Below are 13,182 nucleotides of genomic sequence, written 5' to 3'. Positions count from 1 at the left end.
TGCTGAACCACTCCCAAGAAGTGAATTTCTCTGTCCATTGACTGTAAAAGGACACACCCTCTTGCATCCTGTGAACATCTGCTCTTTTCAGATGTCTTTGCAATAACTGTAATGTCAGAGTGATGTGAGTGTGTGGTTACCTGGTAGACCATGACCTGTAGTGTAACTCACACTCCATGAAAGATGATTGATAAAAGCCTATTTAAACTTACGTCTGATTTGCAGATAAACATCTGTCAGTGTTGTAAAGAGATGCTTGATGAGATCTCCTGCATTTATCCCACACCTTATGCTATATATAAAGCAGCAGTGATGGCATAGGAGTCTCCCTCCTCATCCCTGGCTGCTTGTTCTTGCTCGCAGAGCGTTTCCCTTTGTGTGCCAGTGTCATGTGGCTATTCCATAACGTCAGCTGAGGAACTGCTCCCGGCTAAAAATGGGTATTTTGGGGGTTGTTATTCAGTACTGATTTACACCTGTTCCTTGAGCCTGTGAGTTGCACAGCCTCATTAAAATTTGTTTTAGGACAAGGAAGGGCCAGACATGGGCAGATAGGAGAAGGGGATGTGCAGTTGTTTTTTTTTCATGCAGCAATGCCTGCTTATATTATGTAATATTCCCACACAGTTATGTGGAAGATAGAATCTGACTACAGCTGAGGTGTTAAACTGGGCTGTTATCATCTAACTTCATTTTGTGTCATTTAAGAATAAGTTGATAAAATCAGATTGTCCATTAAAGAGGAGAAACAGACTTAGTACTGAGGCCCCCCTGCTTGCTGGGGTTGTGTGTTCCCATGTCTGCTCTCTCTGGGAGGATTTTCAGCATTCAGTTGCTCTTCTCAAGTGAAATGAACCTTCCTGATTTCTCCTCTTGTGAGGCCTCCTGACATTTCATTCTTCATGAAGAAGAAAACTGGTGGAGCCTGACGAGAATAACATTTATCTCATCAGTTACATTTTTTTCAGCTGACTAAATATGATATATTATATAGTTTGTTGTGTGAGAGTAATTTAAAACCATGAGCTGGGAGGTTGAGAATGGATGTTTTCCATCGATTCATTCCGATGAGTCCTGTCTGTATGTATTACTGGAAGGAACAGAGGGATTCACCTGTCCTAACTTAGCTCTCTCTAAGTTGGATATTTTAATCTGAGTCTGTCCCTGCTTGTATGGTCAGTGGGGAGAAGGGGAATGATGTGACTCATCCTCTGGAAATGTCTCTCTTCTTTGACCATAGAGGGAAAGCATCTGCATTTTAGACAGCTGCGGTGGGGGGCTTCAAATACAGGCTAAAATGCTTGAGGGTCAATAGAGTTGCACACAAGTCACTGTGTGCACTTGGCGGTGCCCTGGGATTTTTCACTTGGCCTTCAGAAGGTTGTAGGTCTCCCATAGATTTTTGTGTGGTATTTGCCTGCCCCACACAAGCTTGTTGGATACCCCAAAGCCTCTCAGATGGCATGGGATGCCTGTTTCTGGGCAGAATAATCTGCTCTCTATGATTAGATGTCTGCATTTGCTTTTCTAAATTCCCATCCCAGTCGGTGCAGAAAAGGATGTAGCTGAGCATCTGTGGAGTGGGGGAGCTCACTTTGCATAACATAAATGTGTGGTACCATTTGAGAAACCCTAAATTACAGTAGGTGTGTGCACAGGGCTGGCAGGTGTGACAGAGGACATGAAGGCATTGGCACTGCCCTGAAACAGTGAGGAGAATACAGTACAGCATCCAAGGTACCACTGGCTACCCTATGTTCGGGTGAGTTGAGCTTCAGTCACATTTTACCAAAAGATTCTCACAGTCATGGGAGCTGAGACAGACAGCTTAACCTGGAGAGAAGTCCCAGTCTTGTGGCTGCCAGGGAATGTGGGTTGCACCTGGACTGTCTGTGCAGTGCCCTGTTCTGCTGGATGCTGGAGCAGCACAAACAAGAGCTGTGACCCTTCCCCACCTACCTGGGGAACAGCAGAGAATGATGAGGTTACACCGGGCAGCAGATCTAACACATCAGATTTGTATCAAAAAGCAGAGTGAGATGAGACATCTGAAGGAAGAAGAAGAAACTACTGTGCGCCTGTTCTGGAGCAGAATGGGAGACGGGACATCTTTTTTGCTTTTGTTGAAACTGTCAAGTTGGAGGAAGGAGCCAATGTCACAGCGCTGAGGTGACGGGTAGGTTAGAGAAGGCAGGCAGGCATGGTAGGGTTTTCATTGTCTCTGGATACGGATTTTCGGATTGTCTCTGTTTTGGCCGCCTGGGGAGGAGCCAGGTGCGTGTGTTGTGGCTCCTCCTTGCCCGGTCCCTTTTTTTTTTGGAAAATGATGGTGAGCACGGTAAAAGCGTCCTCTAAGCTAGCTGTGATCTCTGGGATGCGATGTAGACCACACTGGGTCGAATCACAGGATCATTTGGGTGGGAAATGGCCTTTAAGGTCATTGATCCAGCCTTTGACCGATCACCACCTTGTCAATTAAACCAGGCACCAGATGCCGTGTCCTGACATTTCTTGACTCCACCACCTCGCTGGGTAGTCCATTCCAATGTCTAACAACTTGTTCCAAGAAGAAATTCCTTCTGATGTCCAACCTGAACCTGCCCTGGCGCAGTGTGAGGCTCTGTCCTCCCATCCTGTCAAGACTGAGAGGTGTATTAAAGCCCTTTGTCAAAAAACAGATGAACATGAAAAAGAGATTCCAGATCTGACCTGTGGAGCCTTTACTGTGGGTCTGAGCAATCCAGAGTGCCCTATTCCCCAGCCTTAATAGGACTGTGCAAAATCAGCATCACGGCAGGCATCTCTAATTAAAATGTTTGTGAAGCATTAACAGAAGAAGAAATTCACTTCTGTGATGACATTCAAATCTAAATTCTTAGAAACTGGAGGGATTCTTTAATTTTAAAAAATGCTAAATTAAGGTTGTAGAACTGCTTAACCTTAAGGTTATATTTGGTAATTAAAGGAAAAGTCAGGTGCATTTCTTTCAAAGGTCACAATACTCTTGTACTATCAAAAGAGGGAAATTGGTTTTCTCTTTGGTACTGCTGCCAAGGTGATACTTAATTATTGCCTGTAGAATTGCCATTTTCTGTGATAAAAAGAAAAGGCTTTACTTTTCTTAGAAGCATTTCTTTTAGCCACACCTCAGCTTTTTTAGCAATTAACTTCTCCCTTCCCAGCCTTATTAAAAATCCACCCAGCCTTTAGTGCCTTCTCTTTGTGTCTGCATCCAGTTTGATTCTTCTGTACAAGTTATTTGTTAGTCAAGTTTTTTGTTTTTCAAAGCTGAACAAATAACTACTGGTGTTTGACAGGCATAGCACAATTGAGGGAGGCATTTACTATAGAACTGTCTTCCTCTCATAAAATGTGGGGATGTATGAGTACATGGGTGTATCTTCATTTATGTTTTCATCATTGCCTTTTTGCATATGTTGGCCTTCTCTTTTTGGGCCTCAAAATCTGTGCATTGGAGTTGCTTTTTCCTGACCATACAGGTGTGTTGTGAAGATAAATTCCTCCACTTTATGACTTCTGTGATGTGGGGGGGGAGAAATCCATGCTCAGTGTAGCAATAGGTTCAGGAGCCACTAAGGATTCATGTTGATTAAAAAGAAATATTAGAGTTTTTGCTCTTCTGCTGGGCAAAACAGATGGGGAGAACAGCATGTGGTGATGTAATTAAAATCTACCGTAATGCATACCCACGGGGTCACCGAGCAGCATTAATTCTGGTACGGCTTGAATTGGGAGTTTCCAAGCGAAAGCTTGGGTTGTGCTGCCTGGAAGAAGGGATGCTTTTGATTCCTGTACCCAAAGCTAGTTCTTTTAAAGGACAGAGCTGCTGGATCTCCATTTTCTGACAGTGTTAAGAAGTGGGCTCTGTAAGAAGAAAGTCACAGTAGCCCTGTTTTTCATGAAATACTGTAAAATCAAGAGTGCTCTTTGCTGGTGTGCACTGGCTGGCAAAGGGTTTGAGTTAGCTCTAAGACCTCCATTTTGTTGAAATCTTTGCAGTAGATACAAAGCATATGGTGACAAGTTTGAGGTCAGAAATGGGGCAGTAAAAGGAGCTTTAAAGGGAAAGGAGGCATTAAGTCGCATTAATACTGAGTGGGATCAAATTCTGCGCACAACTGCGAGTCCCAGGCTCGTATCCTGCAGCCATTCCGGTGTGTACTTTCATGTGTGAGGCCCTTGGGAAGAGGGGGGCAAGGCACATGCATGAGATTTGAGGGATTAGTAGCAAACTTCAGGCTTTCACTTTGAACTTCCCGTTGGTTTTCTTAACCTTCTAGCGATACTTGATCACATTCAACTTATTTATTTGTTCCTAGTAAAAAAAAAATATCCAACCCATCTCTGTCTCTCTTTTAAGTTCTGTGTTGGATGTTAATTGTTACAGGCAAATAGGGTCTTGACCTGGCAAATGTGCACATGCTTTGCTGTATTTGCATGATTAACTCTTTTGAAGTGAAACAGATTGAGCCTTTGATATTGTGACTTGACAGAGCTCCTTGAAGTGTGCGCACTCAGGCTGACTTACAGGTGGTGTTCACAGAGTTCAGTTAGAGGCATGGAGGGGGAGAGGATAGCTGCAGGATCAAGACCTGGAGGAATTACAGGCAGCAGAAGAAAAATATTTGGATGTTAATCAAATGGAACTTTGTTTACTTAATTGGATTGATAAAATGGGGTTTAGAGTAGCGCTTAGTTGTCATCCTGACATTTTGGGCCATAGGATCCATCAAGGATTTTCAAAGGGCTGTAAGTGATAACCAGGAAAAGCAAGGTTTAATTTTATTCCATGCTGGTACACCTTTCTCCTGGAAAACTGACAGAGGATGTCAAATTGAAAAGGTCCAGAATTGTCACGGCAGAGCAGTGCTTTCTGACTGGAAAGGTGTGAGAATGCTCTATGTGATGTCTGGGATTTGACCTGAGAAAATACACTCTCTGGAACCTGGCTGGCACTTGTGTAAGGCCCCTGTGCTGCTGCATCCAGCTCTGGGGTCCCAAGTACAGGAAAGACATGGACCTGTTGGAGCAGATCCAGAGGAAGGGTACAAAGGTAGTCATAGAGCTGGGACACCTCTCCTGTGAGGAGTCTGAGAGAGCTGGGGCTGTGCAGCCTGGAGAAGAGAAGGCTCCAGGCTGACCTTAGAGCCCCTTCCAGTACCTAAAGGGGCTGAAAGAAAGAAGGAGAGGGACTGGTTACAAGGGCCTGGAATTGACAAGGGGGAATGACCATAAGCTGAAGAAGGGAAGGTTTTTTAGATTAGATATAAGGAAAATATTCTTTACTGTGAGGGTGGTGAGATACAGGAACAGGTTGCCCAGAGAAGTTGTGACTGCTCCATCCTTGGAAGTGTTCAAGGCCAGGTTGTATGGGGCTTTGGGCAGCCCAGTCTAGTGGAAAGTGTCCCTCCGATATTGAGCTGGATAATCTTTAAGGTTCCTTCCAACCCAAACCATTCTGTGATTCTCAGTGCACCAGTCTGGGCTCAGCCAGCCTTACCACAGCATTCCCAGCACCAAACCCAAGGTATATCTGGCAGCACAGCTGAGCAAGGGTGTCAAGGAGCCTGTGGCTGCCTGGACTTGAGGCACAGGGACAGTGGGTGAGGAGCCCCCAGCTGGCAGGGGCTTGCAGGGGCCCCCTCTGAGCTTAGGTAAGCTTAGGGGAATGGTTTTGGCTGTAGGTCTGACACCTCACTGGTGCAGCGGGGTGTTCCAGCAGAGGGCATCGCGGCACTGCTGGATATTGGCCTGCACGGTGTGCTGCAGGCTTTGGGAAGCACATTAGTATGCTTTGGAGACAGTGCTGTCGCACTTGGTATTCCATGTTGCGTGTGCATTCCCGGCGTTGTTCAAAGCCCACGCAGATCCACAAAGGCGCAATTAGTGATGGGATGCGAGGGTGTGCGTTTGCTTTAGGTTCAGTGGTGTAATTAGACATAAATTGAGATTTATGAATAATTTACAGACTTTGATAGAGGAGGAATGAAAATTAAGTGGGGAAAGAAATAAGTTTGTGTATCTCGGTTCAGTGTTAGAGTATTTTAAAAAACTGTTTTGGCATAACCTTGATTGGCTGCTGTCTTGTAATGCTTTCAGAAATTAATTTGGTAGTTATTATTGAAATTAATTAGATGTTAAATGTTTTTCACAAATCAGACTTTTTTTTTTTTTTTCCTGGGTGGAGGGTAGTGGTGTTTATTCTTTTGAAAGAGCACCAGTGAATTCCTTACTGCCCTTACATTTGACCTTACAAAGTATTGTTGGGAGGTGCTCAGGCATCATACCCTGTTCAGAGTGCTACTGGGATCTATCAAACTAGAAATGTACAGCAATTCAGAAACTCTGGAATTGCTTTCCCCTCTTTTTTTTTGGGTGTCTTTAGATGGGAAGATTACGATATTCTGGAACATCTCTATTGCCCTTAACTTTAATACTTGGTTGCTGAATGGCATTTCAGATCCCGCATGTGGAGTACAGTGTTGCTCACACTTAACCTTCGTTGCTTTTACAAGTCTAAAATTCTTGTTTTTTATTCCTTTGTCAACTCAGGTTGGGTGTTGTGTTTCAGATGTGTGTTACAGAGTTGCTTGCCTTTTGTGACTGGACACTGAACCCACAGTGAACATTGTACAGCTGAAATGCAAATGCTTTTCCAAATCATCTGGCTAGGTTGATAATTACTGCAAAAGGCAGGGAAGCGTAAAAGCTGAGGTGGTTGTTGCTGTTTGTGCCCAGATCTGAATCAGTGAACTGGTCGAGGTGTGCCTGTTATTGTTAGGGCCTGTTCCCTGGCCTGGAGAGCAGCTCGCACAGTCTGGCTGCATGTGCAGGATTAAACTTTCTTACCATCTGCAGTGTGCATCAGAACTCAAGCTGGCTGCTGAGAGGTCTCTCCACTGGGCCAGATCTTGGGCTGAAGAGTTACCTGGGTGCATGATAGCTGCCCAGAGTGTGGGAACTGTGCCAGACATTGTCAGGTTCTAGTAGACACTATAAATGAGGTTTCTAGTAGATGGTCTCAGGTTCCAGTGCCTGGGAATGTGCCTGATGCTGTTTAGTTTGCTTGTATAGGTGCAGTGTAGGGATTCTGCTTTAATCTGTAGCTCATCTCCCTTCTGTGCATTTTGTTAGGTTGACTTTCTTTTATCACTGTGTTGATGGGAAAACTCTGCATTTCTGCATTCCAAGATGTGGTGCTTGTGTGTCTCCATCTTTTTTATCCATCTCAGTATGTGCAATACTGCACATACTGCAGTGTTAATCAGGATTCACTCCACTAGAGTTCAGAAACACGTGTTATAGGAGGATAAGAGCTGGACCCTAAAAGAATATCTGTGTCCTATGCACTCCACTAGCACAATTTCTTGGGTTGTTTTTTTAATGTCTGTATTAATTGAAACACATTAGTAGATTATGAGGCCATGTGGGGCCTTGGCAAATATATTATCTGTATAATACTGCAGAACATGACAGTCACCCTCATTGCATCTGTAATATCAGAGTTTTGTGTGCGGGTTTTGTGTATTGGTTTAAGCTACTGAATTCAGTACTTAATGTGGCATAGAAGCCACACCTTTTCTAACCAACATTCCCATAGCTGTTGCTTTTCTTGTAATATCTTGAGCCTTATTTCTCCTGTCTTTGTCTGCAGAAGGAGTTACTCCATTCACTGTTGGCATCTCCCTGTATAAGAACCTTTTAGGCCATGGCCAAGTTGTTGATTTTTATTTTCTCATGGATGAACTGAATAGATAGGGGTCAGCTGAGGTATTTCCCCTTAGGTTTTTGTGTTATGTGCTCTGCAGGGCAGCAAACACGACAGTTTTTTAGGCCTAAGCAGCCAAAGGGCACTGAAGCCACCAGGAGTGAGGAATGGGACAATAGTGCAAAGATATAGGCAGCCTTCTCCAATATATACCTACCAGGCAGGGCTTTTCTTCCCTCCTGTCAAAAATATTTGGAGCAGTGACCTTCCCAGTATTTCATTAGCTGATGAGTCAGACAAATGGATTCTGGCAATGAACTTTAATTTCATTAAGCAGTGGATTTTAATAACACAATTAGAAGACCAGCAACAATGCTTGAGGATTCACTGGGTACATAACAGGCTTTTGCTAGGCCATATATAAAGCTCCTTGCTAATGCATGGTTTTCCACTTCAGTTTCCACAGTTAATGTTTCACAGCACTTAAACTGCTTCTTTGCTGCTCCTGTCTCTCCTGCAAAGAAATTAACCCAGGCAACACATTTTCATTGCAGGTTTCTAAGAAGTACAGCGAGATCGAAGAACTCTACCAGAGACTGGCAGCACGGTATCCACAGGTTTCTCTTCCACTCCTGCCTAGAAAAGTTCTCTTTGTGGGAGAATCTGACATCTCTGAACGAAGAGCTATGTTCAATGATATAATGAAATTCATCTCCAAGGATGAGGGTCTAGCAACGAGTCCGGAGTTACTGGAATTTTTAGGTAACTAAGAGATGTGAGTGTCCCGTCTCCCATGAATGTGCTTTATGGAAGTGTTAAGTTCCATAGGTAGCCAAAAACTATAGAATGCCAGAATAAAGGCTGTCACTGAAAATATCCTCATGTGCATTTACAGTGCTGCACAGTCATGTTTGCTAGTGTTTTTCCCTCCTCTCAGTGGACACACGCCTCATTCAGAGCTGTTGATAGATACCTCCAGAGCAAGCAATGTGCTGTCCTGTCTCTGATGTCCTGCTGTGCTTCAGAACATATAAGTTTAGAAAGCTAAATAGTCATATGTTGTCAGTGGGGAGGTGGACCCTAAAGGGACAGTGCAGGGTCTTCCTTTTAGTGAGCGACTCTTCCATTTTTTTGTCTGGTTTTCGTGCAAATTATTGACTCTGAGAAAGATTTAAATAGGAGACAGATTCTTTATTAGTTAAATGCATTCTCTGGTTAGCTTTTTTTCTCTTTAATTTTTTTAAATTTTTTTTCTTAGTTTTCCTTAGCCTTATGTTCAGCTCTTGTTTTTTCTAGTGATTCGTATAGCTCCGTTCTTACGTCCCTTGGGTGTAGTAGGGAGTTACTGAATGAATGGAACATACGAGTTCTCTGCTTTTAATTCAGCTGAGAGCTGCCAAGCAGGGAATGCTCCAGCCTGGTGCTGTGCAGGATTCTTAGTGGACGGTTAGTTTTAAGTAAGTTCAGTTGCAACATGCTAACAAGTGTGAACAGCCCATTTTGCAGAAGTGTCAAGTGTGGCCAGATTAGTTCTGTGAAATTGGCAGCTTCCTAAAGTCAAAGGGGGCAAAGCTGCTTAATGCCTGGAAAGATCCAAGTAGTAAGGTTTTCAAGTGGTTTTTGTTTGGTTTTCGGTTTGCGGTTTTTTTACCCTGGCAGTGTTCTCTTGAAAGCAGACCCCTTGCACTGAGAATTCAGAGTTTATGTTGATTGATGTTTGCCTGCTGGTTAACCTAACCATGGTGTACATCTGCAGGTAAACTAGGCTGGGCTGCATTCTGTGGGCAGACTGGGTGCAAGTAATGTGACCTGTTCATCAGAATTTGCCCTAGAATAATGTAAGTCTCCCCCTGATTTGGCAGATGCAGTCATGAAGAGCTGGGTGAGATGAGTCTCCCATGCCATGTTACTTCAGTAGTCAAAATGGTGTAACCATAAATTTTATCCACAACAGTTTTCATTAGCCTTTTTTTTAGCTAGTCTCGTTATTTTAAATTGCTTCCAGACATCTGGACATCCAGAAACTCGGCAGCAAGGAACCGTTCTCTCCTCATTCTGCTGGCCTTTGCATGTAACAAGTACAGTGAGAAGACTTAGTTTTATGTTTCAGTTGGGTGAATTTGCTGAGTTGGATGCATCTTGCATACTGAAGGATGTTAGAACTCCAGGCGTCATTTTTCAGTGTAAACTGAAGAGCTGTTCTAGAAACATGCTGTCCAGTGCTCTAATTTTAGCCCAAGTTAATTAAATAGTATCAAAAAGTGGATTTTATCTCAACTAGCTATGTGAAAGTTAGCTACCTACATCTAAGCAGAGTTTTTACAGTCTCTCTGTAGCCAGTGGAGAGAAAAAGTCACTTCAGAGAGAAACTTCTCACACGACTTTATTTGGATGGGGTGAATCACCATGTGGAAATTCTATTGTTGCTGTTGACTGTAGAAGGAACATAAATAATAATAAATGTGCTGCTGTGTCTCAGATAAAGTTAATTTCCTCTATCTTTCTCTACTTAACTACTTTAAACCAGTAAACAGATCAGACACATAATGACAGTGCATAAAGGGAACAGTGGGAGTGTTTTGAAAGAGATTTACTGAAGCTGATCATGTCCTTCATTCCTCAGAACAAAACCACCAGGAACCAGGTGCAAGGTATAAAAAAACCTGTAGTTGTTATACCATGTACTCAGTTTTGCCTCCATTACTGTGTTTTGCAGGAACAAAATCTTCCAGTGCCGTTGACTTCAAGGGTAAAAACATGCTTGATGACAGGGAGAAAGAAGATGAAGAAAATGAGGCATTGGATTTTTTCAAAGAGGAGAAGACACCTGACTTAATCTCACAGCTTTTAACAGTGGAAAATGTCAAAAAAGAGGAGAAAAAAGAAGAGGGAGATGAGGAAGAAGAGGAAATTTTAGACCCTCTTGGTGTAATCAGGTATGGCTAAAATCCTATAAATTAGGTATTTAAATTTTAGCCTTTCTAATAAAGCTGTTGTATGTCACTGTCCCCTCATCTGGGCCTTCTATTACATTGACCATTTTTTAGGTAAATTTCACAGAGGAGGAGGGGCCTCTGCATTTCATGAATGAGGTGCCTTGGTAGAGGGAAGAAACATTGTAGTGCCTTTTCAGTGCATTCCTCAGGACATGCAAGTGACAGGGACATCGTGAATGCCTTGATAACAGTCCCAGCTACAGAAGGTTCTTTGCAGGGCGCTGCAGGCTTCTACCACAAAACATCAACCCTCCAGCATCCACTGGATGTGCTGTTCTGGAGTACACTGGACTCTGTTTACACTGTCTGGAGCCGCTTTTGAGTGCTTTTTTTTCCTTGCATTCCTCAGGACATGCAAGTGACAGGGACATCGTGAATGCCTTGATAACAGTCCCAGCTACAGAAGGTTCTTTGCAGGGCGCTGCAGGCTTCTACCACAAAACATCAACCCTCCAGCATCCACTGGATGTGCTGTTCTGGAGTACACTGGACTCTGTTTACACTGTCTGGAGCCGCTTTTGAGCGCTTTTCTTTCCTTTTTCCTTTGTCTGAAGGTGTCACATGCTAAATGACATTTAAGGCATAAGCAGTAACAGCTTGAGAAACAGTAATTGAATCAGAGCTTCCTGATATCAGTGTCTGGGTTTGTTTACCTGTCCAGTAATTTTCAGACAGTTTTCTTCACTTTTTAGGGTGTCTCAGGCTTTAGATGTCCAAGTAGAGAAGGTGTAGCTGTTCTTGATCTTCAGTAAGCACTGACTGACCCAACTGGATTGTTTCAGCCACCCAGAGTCACCAGCCACTACAGAATGTTCTTTGTCTTGGCTCTAGCCTGTGCTTTCAAAATGCTTCTGCATAGCAATAGGCAGTAACTGATAGTAACAAGCCAGACCCCTCTTAGGTGCTTCCCAGTGACATTAAATTATTTCCAGGGGATCATTCACTCTTGGTTCTAAGCTGGAGTCCCCTACACTAAGTTTGGTCAAATAGGATGATTAATACTGGAAGCACTGTTTGGACTTTGCTCCTGCCATTATAATAATATTTAACTGTAGATGTCCAGATATTGTCCCTTTATACTTGAAATATTTAATCCTTTAAATATCACCAGAAAACATTGGATATTACTCTTTTGACAAAACATGCTGAATTACCCAGCATCAAAGTTATTCTTATGTTAAAGGAGAGTTTAAAAATTTAAATAACTATTCGCAATGAGGAGTTAGATAAAGCAATACTTTCCACAAAATGGTCCTTAGTTTGTATGTTTACAAAAGCAGCTGTCCATTTTTGGATAGGAAAATGATCTATTGGGATAGCAAATGCAATACTATATTTTCCAACTTACAACAAATAGAAGCTGTAAAGAGCTTGCTTTGCCAAAAATAGCAAGAAGTTTGCTTTTCTGCTCTGCACGGTCTGACATAGCATTTGAAAGTCTTGATTATTTTGGTCTTCTAATGCATTGAAGAATGACAAAATCTGGTATTTAATCCTCATTTAGTTTATTGCTTCCATTCCTTCTGAGTACAGAATTCTTACTGAATCAAAATAACTTCATTTATATAAGAAGTATGGTCTTCACTGGGACAGAGCTGCAGCATGACATGTTATGCAGTCATGTTTTTCACTCTGAAGGAGTGGCTGGCTATCTATAAAAGAAACTTCCATATCTATTTATTGTTATTTTTTGACTCTCACATGTACAGTGTTGGGGCAGAAGCATGAAAGTGGAAATGAGAATCCTGGGTTGGATTTTACATTGTTTCTGTTCTCTTGTAACTCATCCTGCTTCCATGGAAGGTATTTTCATCTCACATCAATGGAGAACAGATTGGACATCAGCACTGTATCCCAGCTCTGTGCCATCTATTAAGAAGTGTCTGGGTGAAAGGCCAAAGGCAGGAGCTTAGTGGTCAGTGGATGGGCAGCTCTCAGGGGACCATTTTAGGGTGTCTTCTATGCCTGTTAAAATGTTTGGTGCTTACATGCTTTGAAGAGGTAGCTGCAGCCTCACAGCTTTAGTGCTTCAGATGTGCTTGAAGTTACTTTGGCATGGGAATGAATAAACAGGAGATGATGCAGATAGAGAAATGTGTTTAGTAGTAAATTGTCCCCTAGTGCCTAGTAAATTCAGGTTAAAAATTAAAAAAAAAAAAAAAATCCATGTTCCTTTCCTCTCTGAAAAACCATTGAAAAGATGTAGGATGAGCACTGAAACAAGCCAGTGCATTTCATACAGTAGTGGTGGCCAGAGTGCTTTGAGCAGCAGAGCTCTGACCTAAATTGAATCATGTGTTTGGCATAATCTTACATGTTTTTTGCTTTCTGGATGAGGATGAAACTGCTCCAGTAGCACAGGCCTCCATATGCTGTCAGCATGCTTCATTTGGTAACAACTTCTCCTCCTGGGCCAGAAGGCTGTGAATTGGATTTGGCCCAGCAGTGCTGCTGTGC

At 42.8% G+C, this 13,182-nt stretch overlaps 1 protein-coding gene across 1 annotated transcript in view; it reads left to right on the top strand.

The window, feature by feature from the left end:
- HS1BP3 (HCLS1 binding protein 3) overlaps nucleotides 1-13,182 on the top strand; it is a 52,199-nt gene that overhangs the window by 8,484 nt on the left and 30,533 nt on the right. The window contains exons 3-4 of the mRNA XM_017745043.1: nucleotides 8,284-8,491; nucleotides 10,446-10,665. Of these exons, the coding sequence (XP_017600532.1) occupies nucleotides 8,284-8,491; nucleotides 10,446-10,665 (428 nt within the window). The remainder of the gene's footprint in view (nucleotides 1-8,283; nucleotides 8,492-10,445; nucleotides 10,666-13,182) is intronic.

The sequence above is a fragment of the Corvus brachyrhynchos genome, unplaced genomic scaffold, assembly GCF_000691975.1.
Source record: "Corvus brachyrhynchos isolate BGI_N302 unplaced genomic scaffold, ASM69197v1 scaffold116, whole genome shotgun sequence".
NCBI classification, from domain to species: domain Eukaryota; kingdom Metazoa; phylum Chordata; class Aves; order Passeriformes; family Corvidae; genus Corvus; species Corvus brachyrhynchos.
This window is presented reverse-complemented; position numbering and strand designations above follow the sequence as displayed.